The sequence below is a fragment of the Nanorana parkeri genome, unplaced genomic scaffold, assembly GCF_000935625.1.
Source record: "Nanorana parkeri isolate BGI_ZX_2015 unplaced genomic scaffold, ASM93562v1 scaffold1452, whole genome shotgun sequence".
Taxonomy (NCBI): domain Eukaryota; kingdom Metazoa; phylum Chordata; class Amphibia; order Anura; family Dicroglossidae; genus Nanorana; species Nanorana parkeri.
Window position 1 is genome coordinate 317,845 of NW_017307720.1, and position 14,114 is coordinate 331,958.

General features: G+C 47.5%; 1 protein-coding gene across 1 annotated transcript in view; it reads left to right on the plus strand.

Annotated features, from left to right (window-relative positions):
• KCNN3 (potassium calcium-activated channel subfamily N member 3) overlaps nucleotides 1-13,882 on the plus strand; it is a 51,521-nt gene extending 37,639 nt beyond the window's left edge. Inside the window, exons 4-7 of the mRNA XM_018570083.1 lie at nucleotides 4,072-4,182; nucleotides 7,591-7,718; nucleotides 10,874-10,943; nucleotides 13,227-13,882. Of these exons, the coding sequence (XP_018425585.1) occupies nucleotides 4,072-4,182; nucleotides 7,591-7,718; nucleotides 10,874-10,943; nucleotides 13,227-13,523 (606 nt within the window). The 3' untranslated portion in view covers nucleotides 13,524-13,882. The remainder of the gene's footprint in view (nucleotides 1-4,071; nucleotides 4,183-7,590; nucleotides 7,719-10,873; nucleotides 10,944-13,226) is intronic.
• The last annotated feature ends 232 nt before the right edge of the window (nucleotides 13,883-14,114 follow it).

Genomic DNA, 14,114 nt, shown 5'->3' on the forward strand with positions numbered 1-14,114 from the left:
GCAGGGCCAATTACAGGCACTGAGACATTTCCCGATCTCTGCAGCTGCGGACCGGGAACATGTCTCAGTGCCTGTGATTGGCCCTGCGCGCTGACGGCTTCCTGGCGCCCGGTACGAGGCGCTTGCGAACACGCCCAAGCTCATCACTATTCAGGAGTCAGGAGGACTGCACCCAGAAGTCAGAGGGGAGCCAAGTGGCTGTGTGTGCTGGAGGCACAGGGAAGACAGCCAAGGAGGCTTAGAGAGCTAGTGACACATGGAGTACGTGTGACAATCTTTAGTCGGTGACCCAACGGACCTGGTGGACACACTGCTGAGAGAGCAGTGTGAGTGCTCATGAGGGGTGAACAGTGTGAGTATCACACAGAGGTGTGCTGAGGATTGTATATGCTGAGCAAAGCAATATTATAAGAAGTGCATCAACTGTTCTGTTTAATGTATGTTGAAGAGGAATAAAGACTGTCCTGTTTATGTTCAAGTCGGCTTCAAGACTGGTCCTTATGAGCTCACCATATGTGCTCAATTCCCCAAACATCACACCACCTTAAGAAGCGCTAAGTCTGTTTTATTTTCACCTTTATGACTTTTTGTAATAATAATAATACAAGAAATTGGTCTGGTATATGTATGTCTATGTCCAGTCTATCACTGTAGCACCCGAATAGTCCATGTGCCAGCTTTCGTTGCGTAGTCCTATTTATAGCCAAACACCTGACAAATCCTTCTCTTCAAAGATCCCAACAACAATTTTGATAATCGCTTTGAGTCCCCCGGGGAGAAAAGCGCTATAGAAATATTATTATTTTTATGACATGGTTGACAATGTGTATTTTGCATATCAGTCATCGGTTTTGTCTGGGGTTTTTTTTTCCCGATCTGAAATAATGGATGGTACAATTACCGGGCGGCTGAGGCTGGCTTCGCACCTATGCCGTAACGGGCAATATAATGCAACTTTTTGTGCTGCATTGCAGGGTCATTGCTTTTCGAATGCGACTACAACTCACAAGTACAGAACGCTGCGATGTACCCAACGCTGCAATGCATCACAACATGCATGCTGCCCGTTGTGGCACTACAAAAGGTTCCTTTGCCGTGTGTTGGCAGCCCGTTTTAAATAAGGGGGCTGCCATTACACGTTAACACATTTCAGGTCTTTTTGGGTAATGTTGGTCTTACATGGGCTGATCTTGAGATTGGCCAAGACACGACAAATATTGTAACTTGGATAAGTGCACTATACACTGAGTGGCCAGTTTATTATGACCACCCCATCAGTACTGCGCTGGGCCGCCTGGTGACTCCACGAGATGTTGAAAGGTGATGCGAGGAATCTGACACTGCACTGTTGCCCTTCTGTTGTCTTGTACCAGTCTTGCCACTCTCCGTTCTGCCCTAACATTGACTAGTCGCTGACGGCCACAATTCGCACGCTCAGACCCAGATTTTTGGCTGACAGTCCGGTCTTTAAACACTTTAACAATAAGCCCCTCTTGGAACATTTAACTAATTCTGCTGTTTTGCTGATACTCGCTCCATGGCTCCGAGCGCCAACAATCATCCCGCGTTCAAAGGCTGTTAAATCGCGTTGTTTCCCCGTATCTTCAGAAACAAATCACTTCTACTGTCGTGGTAAACAACCTGCTTCCCTATTTATAATGGTCTGGCCCTCTAAGCAACTTCAGCGCCAAATTATAGCTAATTTGCCTACAAACGTCAGGTGGTCATAATAAACTGGCCACTCAGTGTATTACCCTACAGCAGTGGTTCTCAACCTGTGTAACCTCAGGACCCACATTTGTCCTTGGACATTAAGTCGTGACCCAAGTCGCACTGCACCAGAACGCATGGCATTGCGGTACTGCACGTTTCGGTGCGGGCGTTTGAACTGTGGGTAGGAGTTGCGTTTGAGCTACCATTCAAATGGCAATGCAACACCCCCCCCCCCACCAGAATTTGCGGTAGGTGCGATTTTACGTGGTACAGTGTGTTAATCGCAGGGGATTGTGCAAAAAACGCACTGTATTAGTGTGAACGGGCCCTCAAAAACACTGACAGACACAGACAACCACAGACACAATCTCACAAACTCACAGATATCCTCACACAGGCATACACACTCCAAAAACGTTTTTCTTTATCTAAGATTCACCCAGTCACCCTATCTTATCGAGACCTGGGGGGGATCCTCAGCCTGGGTCCAGTGTGGGCTGCTGTGCTGTGACGGAGCTCCATCCATATGTGCATTGCTGGGACAGCTCCCTTGTGCGCCCTGTAGAGGTGCAGAGAGCCAGAATGGGATGTCACTCCGGTCCAGGTACCTCTACAGGACACATAAGGGAGCTGTGAGCAATGCATGTATGAATGGAGCTCCCTCACGGCCATAGCTCCATCCCATCCCACCCCGCGTCAAGCTGACATTTGGCACCGGGCAGCATATTTTGAATGGCTGCTTGGCGTGAGAACTGACAGTGCTTGCGCTAGGGGGAGGCTCAGGAGCCTCTCACCTAGAAAAGTGGAAGGCATGTGGTGACCCACTGAACACAGGTTCGAGACCCACTTTTGGTTCACGACCCACCAGTTAAGAACCAAGGGCCTACAGTATGTGTCAACTCAAAGTGATCTGTCCTTTTCTAATGGGCCAAATTTTCCTATGGCTATGGATACGTTTATAATATCAAGTCTAAGCACCCTGCCCTATGCCAGACCTTGTTCCTTCTTGCTGACGGGTTTCACCCCAGCCTGGGGTAAAACTTCAGTGCAGAAGGAGCAGGGTCTGGAGGAGGGCGATGTGCTTGTCCGTGATATTATGAACTGAATCTGTACAACTGTGCAAGACTGAAAGGAAGGTCAAACTTCGGCTTTAAGTGATTTTAACAGTTCCCTTTTCTAAAACGACATCAGAAGCATTTCCCTATCTTGTCCAGTTTCCAATTCTGGCGTCTCTATATGGAAACTGCAGCCAGTTATTTCCCTCAGGCAGCTGCAGGGAAGAAAAAATGAAATGTTGTATCAGCTGTTTTTGCATGGAGTTCAGTTTAGGCTATCACATGTACCTGCTAGGGTTGCCGCCTGTCCAAGATTCACCCGGACAGTCTGTTTTTTGGGTCCTGTGTCCGGGTTTCAAGCCTGCTGACACAAGACATTAAGTGCTGATAACGGCACTTTACCTTTTTTGACAGCCGCGGCTGCCTGAGGTCTCCAGCAAACGTGGGACTTCAGGCAGCCGCATCTTCCTGTGAGCCGTGGGTGCCTGTAAACATGCAACATCCCACACATCTACTCCTCCGGCTCCCTCCTGACAGAACACTGCCTGCCTCCGGACCCCAGGTGAGACCCCTAAACTTCCCCATTGCACTCATGAAAGCCTGCATAGCCCACCTGAGACCCCACACATCCACCTGAGAGCCCGCATGGCCCACCTGAGAGCCCGCAGAGTCCACCTGAGAGCCCGCAGAGTCCCTCTGAGAGCCCGCAGAGTCCCTCTGAGAGCCCGCACATCCATCTAAGAGCCTGCATAGCCCACCTGAGACCCCACACATCCACCTGAGAGCCCACATAGCCCTCCTGAGACTCCTCACATCCGAGAGCCTGCATAGCCCACCTGAGACCCCACACAGCCACCTGAGAGCCCTCATAGCCCACTTGAGAGCCCGCAGAGTCTACCTGAGAGCCCACACAGCCCTGGTGAGAACCCGCACAGGCCACCCGAGACCCTGGAGACATCAGGGCGGCGCCCCAGAACAACACAGAGTATGTAGCTTCATATTATTTTGTATTGCTGTATAAGGTATTGCTGGGATTTGTAGTCCTCTATAGCCGGTCCCCCTTACTCCCTCCCCTGGCTGTCTTTTTTTGCTCTTCTCCTGGTGGCCTCTCGCGCTCTCCTATATATTCTCGGCGCTAGAGTGTTCGGGTTTCACTTGAAGAAAAGGTGGCAACCCTAGCACCTGCTCATAATTTTGTCTCGATATATCTGTATTGTTTGGCCTTTTCTTGTTCAATGCACGAGACATGATGGTGTTGTTGTACCCGTCAGTAATGCTAATAAACCTTTGTTGCCCCCTCCAGGGTGCCGGCTGTACTGCCTTAGTGGTTGCCGTAGTCGCTCGGAAGCTGGAACTCACCAAAGCAGAAAAACACGTCCATAACTTCATGATGGACACGCAGTTAACGAAACGGGTGAGTAATGAGGGCAAGGGTGGTTGATAGGTGTGAGCTCCCTGAAATAATGGTTTTAGTTAAAGTCTTACTTCTTCAGTTGCATTCTCTGTCAAACCCACAAGGCAGGTGAGTGCAGCTGAGAACTCAGAATCAAAGATGTCACCAATGGAATCTCCAAGAGGTATAAGATGCTGGCATAGGGCACAACAATTACCTTTTAGCTAGAGTTGCTCTTTAAAGTACATGCACACCCAAAACTTAAGAGACTCTATGACATTGCCTAGTCAGGACAAAACTGAGTCTCTTATTAGAGCACCCCAAACCTACTTCTACCTGCCTTCCCCACAGTTCTGTTCCTCTGGCAGTCAATCTCTGTGCATCTCCATGTTGTATGGTGATGGAGCTTGTACAGGGTTGATGAAATTGCAACCTTCCACACGACAGTGTTTGGGGCTAAGGATTGGGCACTGCATGCTGGGAGGAGATGGCATGCACCCCATGCCTGAAAGCACCGGGTATTTGCAAAGGCTTAGATGCAAAAATTGAGTGTCTGGGGGGCATATGCAAGGATAGGACGATGGGTAGGCAGAAGGATGCTAACGGATCTTGTCCTGCCACCGAGCACATGTAATGGGCAAAGTCAGATTATCTATAGGAGTCAGTTTGGGACCAAAACAAAAAAGAACAATGACCAGCGCCAAAAGGAACCCTCCTGTGGCCCATAAAATATATTGGAATCCCGTTTGGGACCAACTTGACCTTTTAATAATATAATAATCAATTAAAAATAATTTTAAGCCAAATTAAGCCTTGTTAATGGTAAGATAATATATCTTCTTGGATTCTCTGTCCCGTGGTCTCGGTTACAGCCCATGTGTAATAATACCAAATACCGAGACAAGTGCAAAAGGTGACATTAGCAACATTGGTTTCCCCAACCTTGCTGTCTGCAGGCGGATAAGCTGATGATGGTTAAAGTCAAACATTGATCTCATGGCCTTCTCCTTCCCTGGCTTATACACTGATGTCCTCTGCTGGTTGCAGCTGGAATCACAAATAAGGTTTTGCACAGGAATCCACTGTATGGCCAAAAATAATGACTTCAGGTGTTTCCAGTAATGGGTTCTGACAGCCGGCGGCTCTCTCTCTCCTCACCGCTCGGCCATGCTGCTGTGACAGCGGCTCCCTCCCCCGCTCCCCCCGCCGGCTTCAGCGCTTCCTTCACTTCCCCTAAGATCCCCGCTGAATACAGATGGCGGAGAGCAGCGGAGATCCAGAGCAAAAGCTGCAGGCTGTGCTCTGTGCATGGCCGAGCGGCGGAGGATCGGTACATATCACTTATATGTACCGATCCTCTGTGCAGAGCAAACACTGGAGCGATCAGCTGATCAGTCCAGTGTTTGTAAATAACTGGGGACACATAGTACTATGTGTCCCCAGTTATGAATGAACAGGAAGTGCTTTACATCACTTCCTGTTGATTCATGAGTTTCTCAATGGGTAGTCGCACTCTGTACAGAGGCTCCTCACCATTCAGAAACTGGTTAATAGTAAATATTTTCTGAATGAATGGGAAGACTCTGTGCTTTCCATTCATTTAGAACAGAGTCTGCAGAAAAAGAGATCGAGGACTATGTGTCCTCAATTTATATTTTAAAAGGGAAATATCAGGCTATGGGGGGGAAACTTTATATTAATGGCCATGGAGGAGGGGGCCAATTCCATATTACTGACCATGGTTTTCTAATGGGATGTCCGGCAAGCGTATATATGGGTGATGGTCAGGTGACCACAGACTTTTGGCAATATTGTGTAACAAGGTGTGTGCGCTATTGTGTGGATATGTTCAAGCCCAAAGTTGTACGCTTATTTGTTTTGGAAAACTTCCAATAGATAAACTTTTCGATCGGCTGTCTAGGGCCCTTCACACCATTCATTTCAGTGAATTGCCTTTTTGAAGGATTCCAAGTTTACTGACTTGAATGGCCAAATGGTCAATGCTTTATAATGCAAAGCTCTTTCTTTCCTGCTGCATGCAGCATATTGATGTGAACCAAGGCCCAGCTGAGGGGTAGACATAAGACATGGCTGCCTAGAGTGCTTCAGTAAAAAGCAGGCGCAAAAATGACAGGACCTGCAACCTATGCCACTAAAGTAGTTCTCAGCTCATGGAGGGGCACACATTGGACTTTTTGCATTGGATGTTACAAGACATTGTCTCGGCACTAGTGTGAACAACTCCTATTCAATAGTCAATCCACCTCCCTTGCCGCACTCCTTACTGAATATTCCAAAGATAACAGGTGCTTGCAATGACTGCGGATGGTGCCGCACAAGTGCTGGTGACATTTGCATTTGTTACTCCTATTAAAATCTCCAACATACGTGACTGTGTTGAAAAATGCATGAACCGTATGTAACCATATGATTGCAATCTCCTGAGCCCAGTCAATGAACTCTCGATGAAATGTCAGCTAATTGTAGTCAGGAAGGCAGACAGAGGATCCGAAGTGAAGTGTTTTCTACCTGTTGGGATGGGACGTGATGGAAGCTCTGCCTTAAATGGCACTACATAGACATACCTACAGATCCCTCTTGGCGGCTATCAAGATTTGTGTCTATCAGATCTATTGAGAATCTTCTGGGACATAACAGAACTACAGAGTTCCATGGAACTTGTATGTAGTCCACACCAGGGAAAGTTCAGCTCTCCCATTAGATTTAGCTTGATGAGCTGGTAGAAATATGCACAGGGCTGTGCCCACAACCCCTGCCATGGCATGAGAGTACTCGGCACTGGCCATTGGCCACTCTGACTGTGGAGAGGGGTGGGGTGTGCCATGTGTTCACCAATAGTGGGTATTTCTTGTGTGAGCCAGCAGCAGACTGGTGTGGTGGGGAGTCACAAGGTGGGTAGGTAATGGATCTGTTGGGTCCAATGAGGAGACTGAACCTATGAGTTTGCCTGGTTTGGACTTTAAGTCCTGAGAATGATAACATGAGATGAAATGATGATTGGGGGGGGAGGTAAGAGGAATGATGGGAGGAATAAAAATACGGGGTAAGCAGGAAGAATGGTGTTGAAGGAGACTGAAGGAAAGAGGATGAAAAGAACTTTGAGTATGGAAATAAAGAAATGATGTGGAAGAAGAATAAACAATGATGTGGGAGGATTGAGGTGAATGATCTGAGTGGAATAAGAGGAATTAAGTAGGTGGAGTTAGAATAAAGGTGAAGAGGTGAGAAGAGTAAAAAGAATGAAGAGTGGCATGAGAGGAATGCAGTGAGTGGTGTGACAATGACGTGGGAGCAGCCCGAATGTGGGAAAAATACACATAAGGATGGAGATGTATTTCCTATGGGGCCTGTGAGGTCTTGTTGTACCTGGGGAAGACTAATTTCCGATGTTTTATGCGTGCTTTGCAGATAAAGAATGCAGCGGCGAATGTCCTGCGAGAAACATGGCTCATTTACAAGCACACCAAACTACTAAAGAAGATCGACCATGCCAAAGTCCGCAAGCACCAGAGGAAGTTTCTGCAAGCCATTCATCAGTGAGTAGAATCCTCCGCCACCAATCACCTTCCTCCCTGTGCCCAATGTGACTTACTCAACGCAATCTTTGCATCACTAATAAAGGTCACATACGTGGTACACGACAAAGGATTACCAAAGCACTATAGAGTAGCTAAAAAGACAGCACAGCACACTGCTTGGGTTGGGTCTTGCAGAGAATTGTCCGATAAAAGGGCCATCCTACGGCTCATTCGGTGCTTTGTGTAAATATTAGCTTGTGGTATTGATCTCTGTTAACAACAGGGTTTTACTACTTGTGGTAAAGAGATACGTAAAACGAATAACTCATGACATCACATGACCAGCCATAAGACTTCAGAATTTTGGGACATATAAAGTACATTTTCAAAATATGGGTGCAGGAAATTGTGTGGGGGATAAGGAGGTCTTACAAAAGTGCAGTTATTTCACCCCTTAGATAAATGAAGACCGGTCTTCAAACAATTCAGTAGCTCAGACTGAAACCTAAACACACACATCCAAGTAGTGACTCTTGCTCCTCTTCCTCCATCAACCTAAAGCCCTGGTGCTCAACCTGAGGCTTGAAGGCCACATACGGCCCTTTGGTACTTGTTGGTGACCCTTGGAGCCCAGCCATTAATAGAAGGATCATTGGTTTGTAAAGGGGCATTAGCAGTGATCTCTTCTAGCCTTGTGAAACACATCCCGTCTCCCAATGTCTTCTACAGCAGTGGTTCTCAACCTGTGTAACCTCAGGACCCACATTTGTCCTTGGTCATTATGTTGCGACCCAAGTCGCACCGCACTGGAATGCAGTAGCGCGTGTTCTGGTGCGGGCGATCGAATTGTGGGTGGGAGGTGCATTTGGAGTTCAAATGATTGGCAACTCCCGAACCAGAACATGGGGTAGGTGCGATTGGTACAGTGCATTAATCGTACAGGATTGTGCTATTAACACACTGTACTAGTGTAAACGGGCCTTCAAAAAGACTGACAGATGCACACAACCACAGACACAATCTCACACACTTACAGACATTATCACACACACATACACACTCCAGAAAAATGTTTTTTTTTTTTTAAAGATCCACCCAATCTCCCTAACTTACCAGAACTGGAGTGGATCCTCAGCCTGGGGTCCAGTGTGGGCTGCTGTGCTGTAAGATCCACCCAGTTTCCCTACCTTACGGGAACTGGAGTGGATCCTCAGCCTGGGGTCCAATGTGTGCTGCTGTGCTGCGACGGAGCTCCATCCATATGTGCATTGCTTGTACAGCTCCATGCATGCCTTGTAGAGGTGCCGGGAGCCGGAATGTAACGTCACTCAGATCCGGGCACCTCTAGGGAACACCTGAGGGAGCTGTAAGCAACGCACGTATGGATGGAGCTCCCTCGCGGCCATACCCCCAGCCCACCCCACTTCAAGCGGACACTCCATGCCGGGAAGCATATTTTGAATGGCTGCTCTGCACAAGAACTGACCTCACCTAGCGCAGTTGAATGCACGTGGCGACCCACTGAACATGGGGTTGCGACCCACTTTTGGGTCACGACCCACCAGTTGAGAAGCACAGTTCTTCAGCATGTCTCCATTCTCCAACCTGACATGTAGCTATAGGTTGGGATAGAGACTGAACCTGTAACCTGTCTACAGTCTCTGAACCATTTCTTCTAGTATGTCTCCAGTCTTTGAAGGTCCTCTCTAGCATTACACTAAACATTACTAAACATTATGTGTAGTCCTTTGGTGTATATACATAGTTTTTTTTTAAAAAACACAGGTATAAAACAAAAGTTGGGATTCGGATACACTTTAAAAAAAGAAACTATAATAAAGTCACCAAAAACAATTTTCAAACTTACTTTAAGCACACTGTAAATGTGTACCGTTGGACAGGCTCGGGACACTTCCACAACACACGTTACTTTGGAACCTTCCACCAGTAATGAGCCAGAGAACAGGAAGTATAGTATGGAGGATGCTTATGTTGGGCCATCTGAACACGGAGCCACCAGACATTTCTAAAGTAGTAAAAGAACATTGGCAGAAGGTTCAGGAGGGCAGTAACATCAAGAACTCAGGATGATGACCTCTAACTAGCAAAAGAAAGTTCAAAACTAACCTTAGAAAGTATTATTTTGCTGAAACAGCGTGTCCTTCATATCAACTGGAGAACGACCAAGCTCCACAACATTCTATTCTTCCACCAGATAGTTCTCAAGACAGCAAATAAATACTCATGGCTCAGTTTTGCCAATTCCAGGCCTTGTGAGCTCCAGGAACCAAAATCTTGACATTGTCTACTTTAAAAACACAAAGTACAATAAGGAATTCAATTATATTATGAAAACCTCAATATGTGATTGATATTGACTCAACAGCCCAACAAACTATTTTATTGTGGGTTTAAATAGCTAAATAAAAAGATCCTCCAGCGCTGACTGGCGGAATGGGTGGGGGGGGGGGGGGGCACCGCTCCATGGGTCAGCGAAAGTTCACTGACCCACAGAGACAGATTACTTTTTTTCTCTTCCCACCCGTCTCCTATACACATCTCCCAGCCCGGCTCTCAGCAACCAAGGACATTCTAGCTGGCATCCCGCTAGCTCCTGGCAACCAGTGATGTCACTTCTTGCCAGGAGCTGGGTGGGGCGCCGGCCAGAGCATCCCAGGTTGCTAAGAGTCTGGCAGGGAGATGTGTAAGGGCCATACACATATCCCCATCCAGCTTTTAGCAACCTGGGACACTCTGGCCAGTGTTCAGCCCATTGATGTCAATGGTGGTCAGGGCTAGGTGGGACGCCAAGGGTGCAACTTGCTGTAGATACACCTTTAGGCCTTGCTGACTTCCACCAGCCAATTTTTTTGCAAGCAAAAATACGGTTTATTTTTTTAAATGTACTTGCACACATTTGGGTATTCTTTGCAAAGTGAATTTTCCCCACATTCACTAAGCTAAGGGAAGACTCCCCTGCAAAGTAAACAGGTTGGCCTTTAGTAAATCAACCACACTGAGTCCATATCTGTTGTAGTCGCATAGTTTTTGTGCATAGAGTTAACCCAGTGATTCCAGATTTAAATTGGGTTCCATGAAAACTTTTTGGGTGTTTACAATAAAGAATGGCTCATCGTGCACAAATATCAAAACTGAACTTTTTTTTTTTGTAGGTTACGGAGTGTAAAGATGGAACAAAGGAAATTGACTGACCAAGCCAACACTTTGGTTGATCTCTCAAAGGTAAGCGTGAGCAAATTTGTGCGGTTTCTTCTGGCTCTTTGTGGCATCCACAACGGAACCTTTTTCTTTATACTGTTAAAACTGGAGTCCAGGTAAATCCAGTTAAAATATATATATATATGAAACATTGTACTGGCCACAAAGTTTCCTGTTTAGCTAATGTGATCCAACTATCCCTTCCAGGCAGCACTGCCTGGTTCTGAACCTCCCTAGAATTAGGTAATCAGCACTGCCTGGTTCTGTACCTCCCTGGAATGTGCTAATCAGCACTGCCTGGTTCTGTACCTCCCTAGAATGTGGTAATCAGCACTGCCTGGTTCTGTACCTCATTCAAATGTGCTAATCAGCACTGCCTGGTTCTGTACCTCCCTGGAAAGGCTATGTTGTTAATCAGCACAAAATAGAATACGGGCCCTCCCTCTTCTAGTCCAAATGCTCTGAACAAGGGGCTCCAAAAACTTGATATCAAGGGACCACCTTGTATGTAAAAATACAAGTAATCTTTTTTAACAAGGAGCTATCTGCTCATTATCATCAGGACCCATTGCCTGTTTGTTGCCCAATTTGCCTGATGGATAGAAGTGGCACACATAATATCTCTGCTTCCTTTGTATGTGATATCAAGGGCTTTGAATATCAGAAGCACTTATAAATCGTACCCTATGTTGGCCCTATATTGCCCAATCCTCCTTATTGATCCATCTAGTCAGGGGGCATAATTATGCTTTTTATGGTTAGGCTTGTACCTGTTATGGCCTGAGTGATGAGGGAGGCTCCTTTTGTAACTCTTGTCAGCGCACCCCTGAGGATGGCGCAGGTAGTGCACGGATAGAGACACCAGTGCCTGTAGATGCTGATGACCCACTGGTAGTGATGAGGGATGATGCAGGTAACTGGATGCAGGACCGTCCGGTTCCAGAGGAGCAGCTGTAGGCCTGATGGCAGCAGAGATGCAGGAAGAGGAGTAAGGCGGACCGGATCAGTAGCTAGCAGGCAAGGAGGTGCAGGGTTGTAGGCAGAGGCATAGTCAGTGGAAGCCGGGTCAGAGTTAAACAGGTAGTCAGAGCCAAAGCAGGAGAGTAGTCAGACAGGCTGGGGTCAACGGGTAGGCAGCAGACAACAGGAATCAGAAACAAGCTGGGTCAATACAGGAGTCAGATGCAGGAACACAGATACAGGTACAGCTGAAGATCTTCCAGCAACTAGCAGTTGCTGCTCAGTGTTTAAATAGGCTGATTGGCGCCAATAGGTGTAACGGGAGCGTGCCTGACGTACCGCAATGTGTCTGTGCACATGTACCGCTAATCGGTTACTATGCGGGTGTCCGTGCGCCACAGCGTGTGCGGTAACTCGGGACGTTCTTCGTGCTATGGGCAGTAGCCCTAGGTTCCTGACACATATGTGGAAATGTAGTTTTAGGAAGGTTCCCCTAAAACAGTGGTTCTCAACCTTTCTAGGGCCGGGACCCCTTGGTAACATTTGCCAAGTTGTGGTGACCCCCAAAGGTAAAATTTAGGGATGACGCGGCTGCTGCAGCGACATCTGGAGGCGTGGCAGGAGAACTGACACTGCTGCGCTAGGAGAGAGCTGAGGAGGACTCTCACCTTGCACAGCGACCCACCAGGTTGAGAACCACTGCTAAAGGCAAAGACAGGACCGGGCTCTGCAGCTGGAACTGGAAGAATTGGATTTAAAGTGTGTGGCTATATAACGTATGAGGTACATACTCCGCAGTACTGTCACTGATAGGGATGGGCTCGGGCGTGTTCGCAGCTCCATGTGCCGAGCCCGCCGGGAAGCTGACAGCGCGCAGTGCCAAACACAGGCACTGAGACATTGCCTGATCTCTGCAGCTGCGGACCGGGAAAATGGAACGCATAGCTAGAGGTGTGTTTTACATATTTTTTTGCTTGAATACATACATATTCCACCCGCCCTCTGCTGCTGTCAATCACTAGAAGGGGGCCTGGTGGAGAACTTCAGGTCCCCCTCTGCTGATGGCAGCATCAGAGGGCGGTTGCAATAGCTAGTTTGCTATTGGCTTTTGCAAAGTGAAATAGCCAATAGGAATCTAGCTATGCATTCCTATGGCGGGTTTTTTTTTTTTTCTGACTAGGCGACCCCTGGCAAATCGTCATTCGACCCCCGAGGGCGTCCCGACCCACAGGTTGAGAACCACTGCCCTAAAACATAAGGAATGTTATACTAAAATAGTCATACTATGTTTCTTTTAAACTAAAGACTTATTAAAAATCACTGACTTAATTTCCAAAATTTCTTCAGATGCAAAGTGTGATGTACGACCTCATAACGGAGCTGAATGACCGCAGCGAGGATTTAGAGAAGCAGATTGGCAGTCTGGAGACCAAGCTGGACCAGATCACTTCCACCTTCAACACTCTTCCTGTCCTTATTGTGGATGCCCTCCGACAACAGCAGCAGCAACTGCTCTCTGTGATCCTGGAATCTCGGGGACTGGGGGTAGCAGTGGGAACGCCACAGACCCCCATGTCTGACAGCCCTATGGGGATAAGTTCGGCGTCTTTTCCGACGCCACACACCAGCTCCAGCAGCTGCTGAGTGGGCAGAAGAAAGAACTGGCTTGGGAATGGTAGACCCCAAAACTTATATTTGCCGTCGGTAGGAATATTTAGGAGAGGATCAGGGACTGCTGGCTTCCTAAAACATCATGTAATCTCAGCTAACATGGGGTAGCCTTTAACATAGGAAAGCAGCTTGCCCTTGTGATGGGCTACAAGTCAAGGAGCAGAACGCCTGCTAGAAGTTGGGATACAGTATGGTGCATCCACTCATTCACTGCCAAGTGACCTGCGATGCTTAGCGGAGACGACAAGGGTTATCAACCCTACTTCCTCCAGTTGACACATTCTGTGATCTTCCTGATGACGCCCCTGTTCCATTCTATTACTGCCCTCCAATGTCCGGGCACTTCCATAGGGGCTAATGCCACTGATGGCAAGTTCAAAAACTTTCAAACTCATGACCTGCTCTTCTTCCTCCTCCATGACGTCTACATAACAAGTGCCTGCACATTGAAGGTGACTAACGTCACAACCAAGTCCCCGCAGACGTCCCAGAAAAAAAAAAAAGAAGGCTCCAATAGAGATTGATCACGTGGACGAAGAAGACGTAGAAATCAACGGGGCTTGC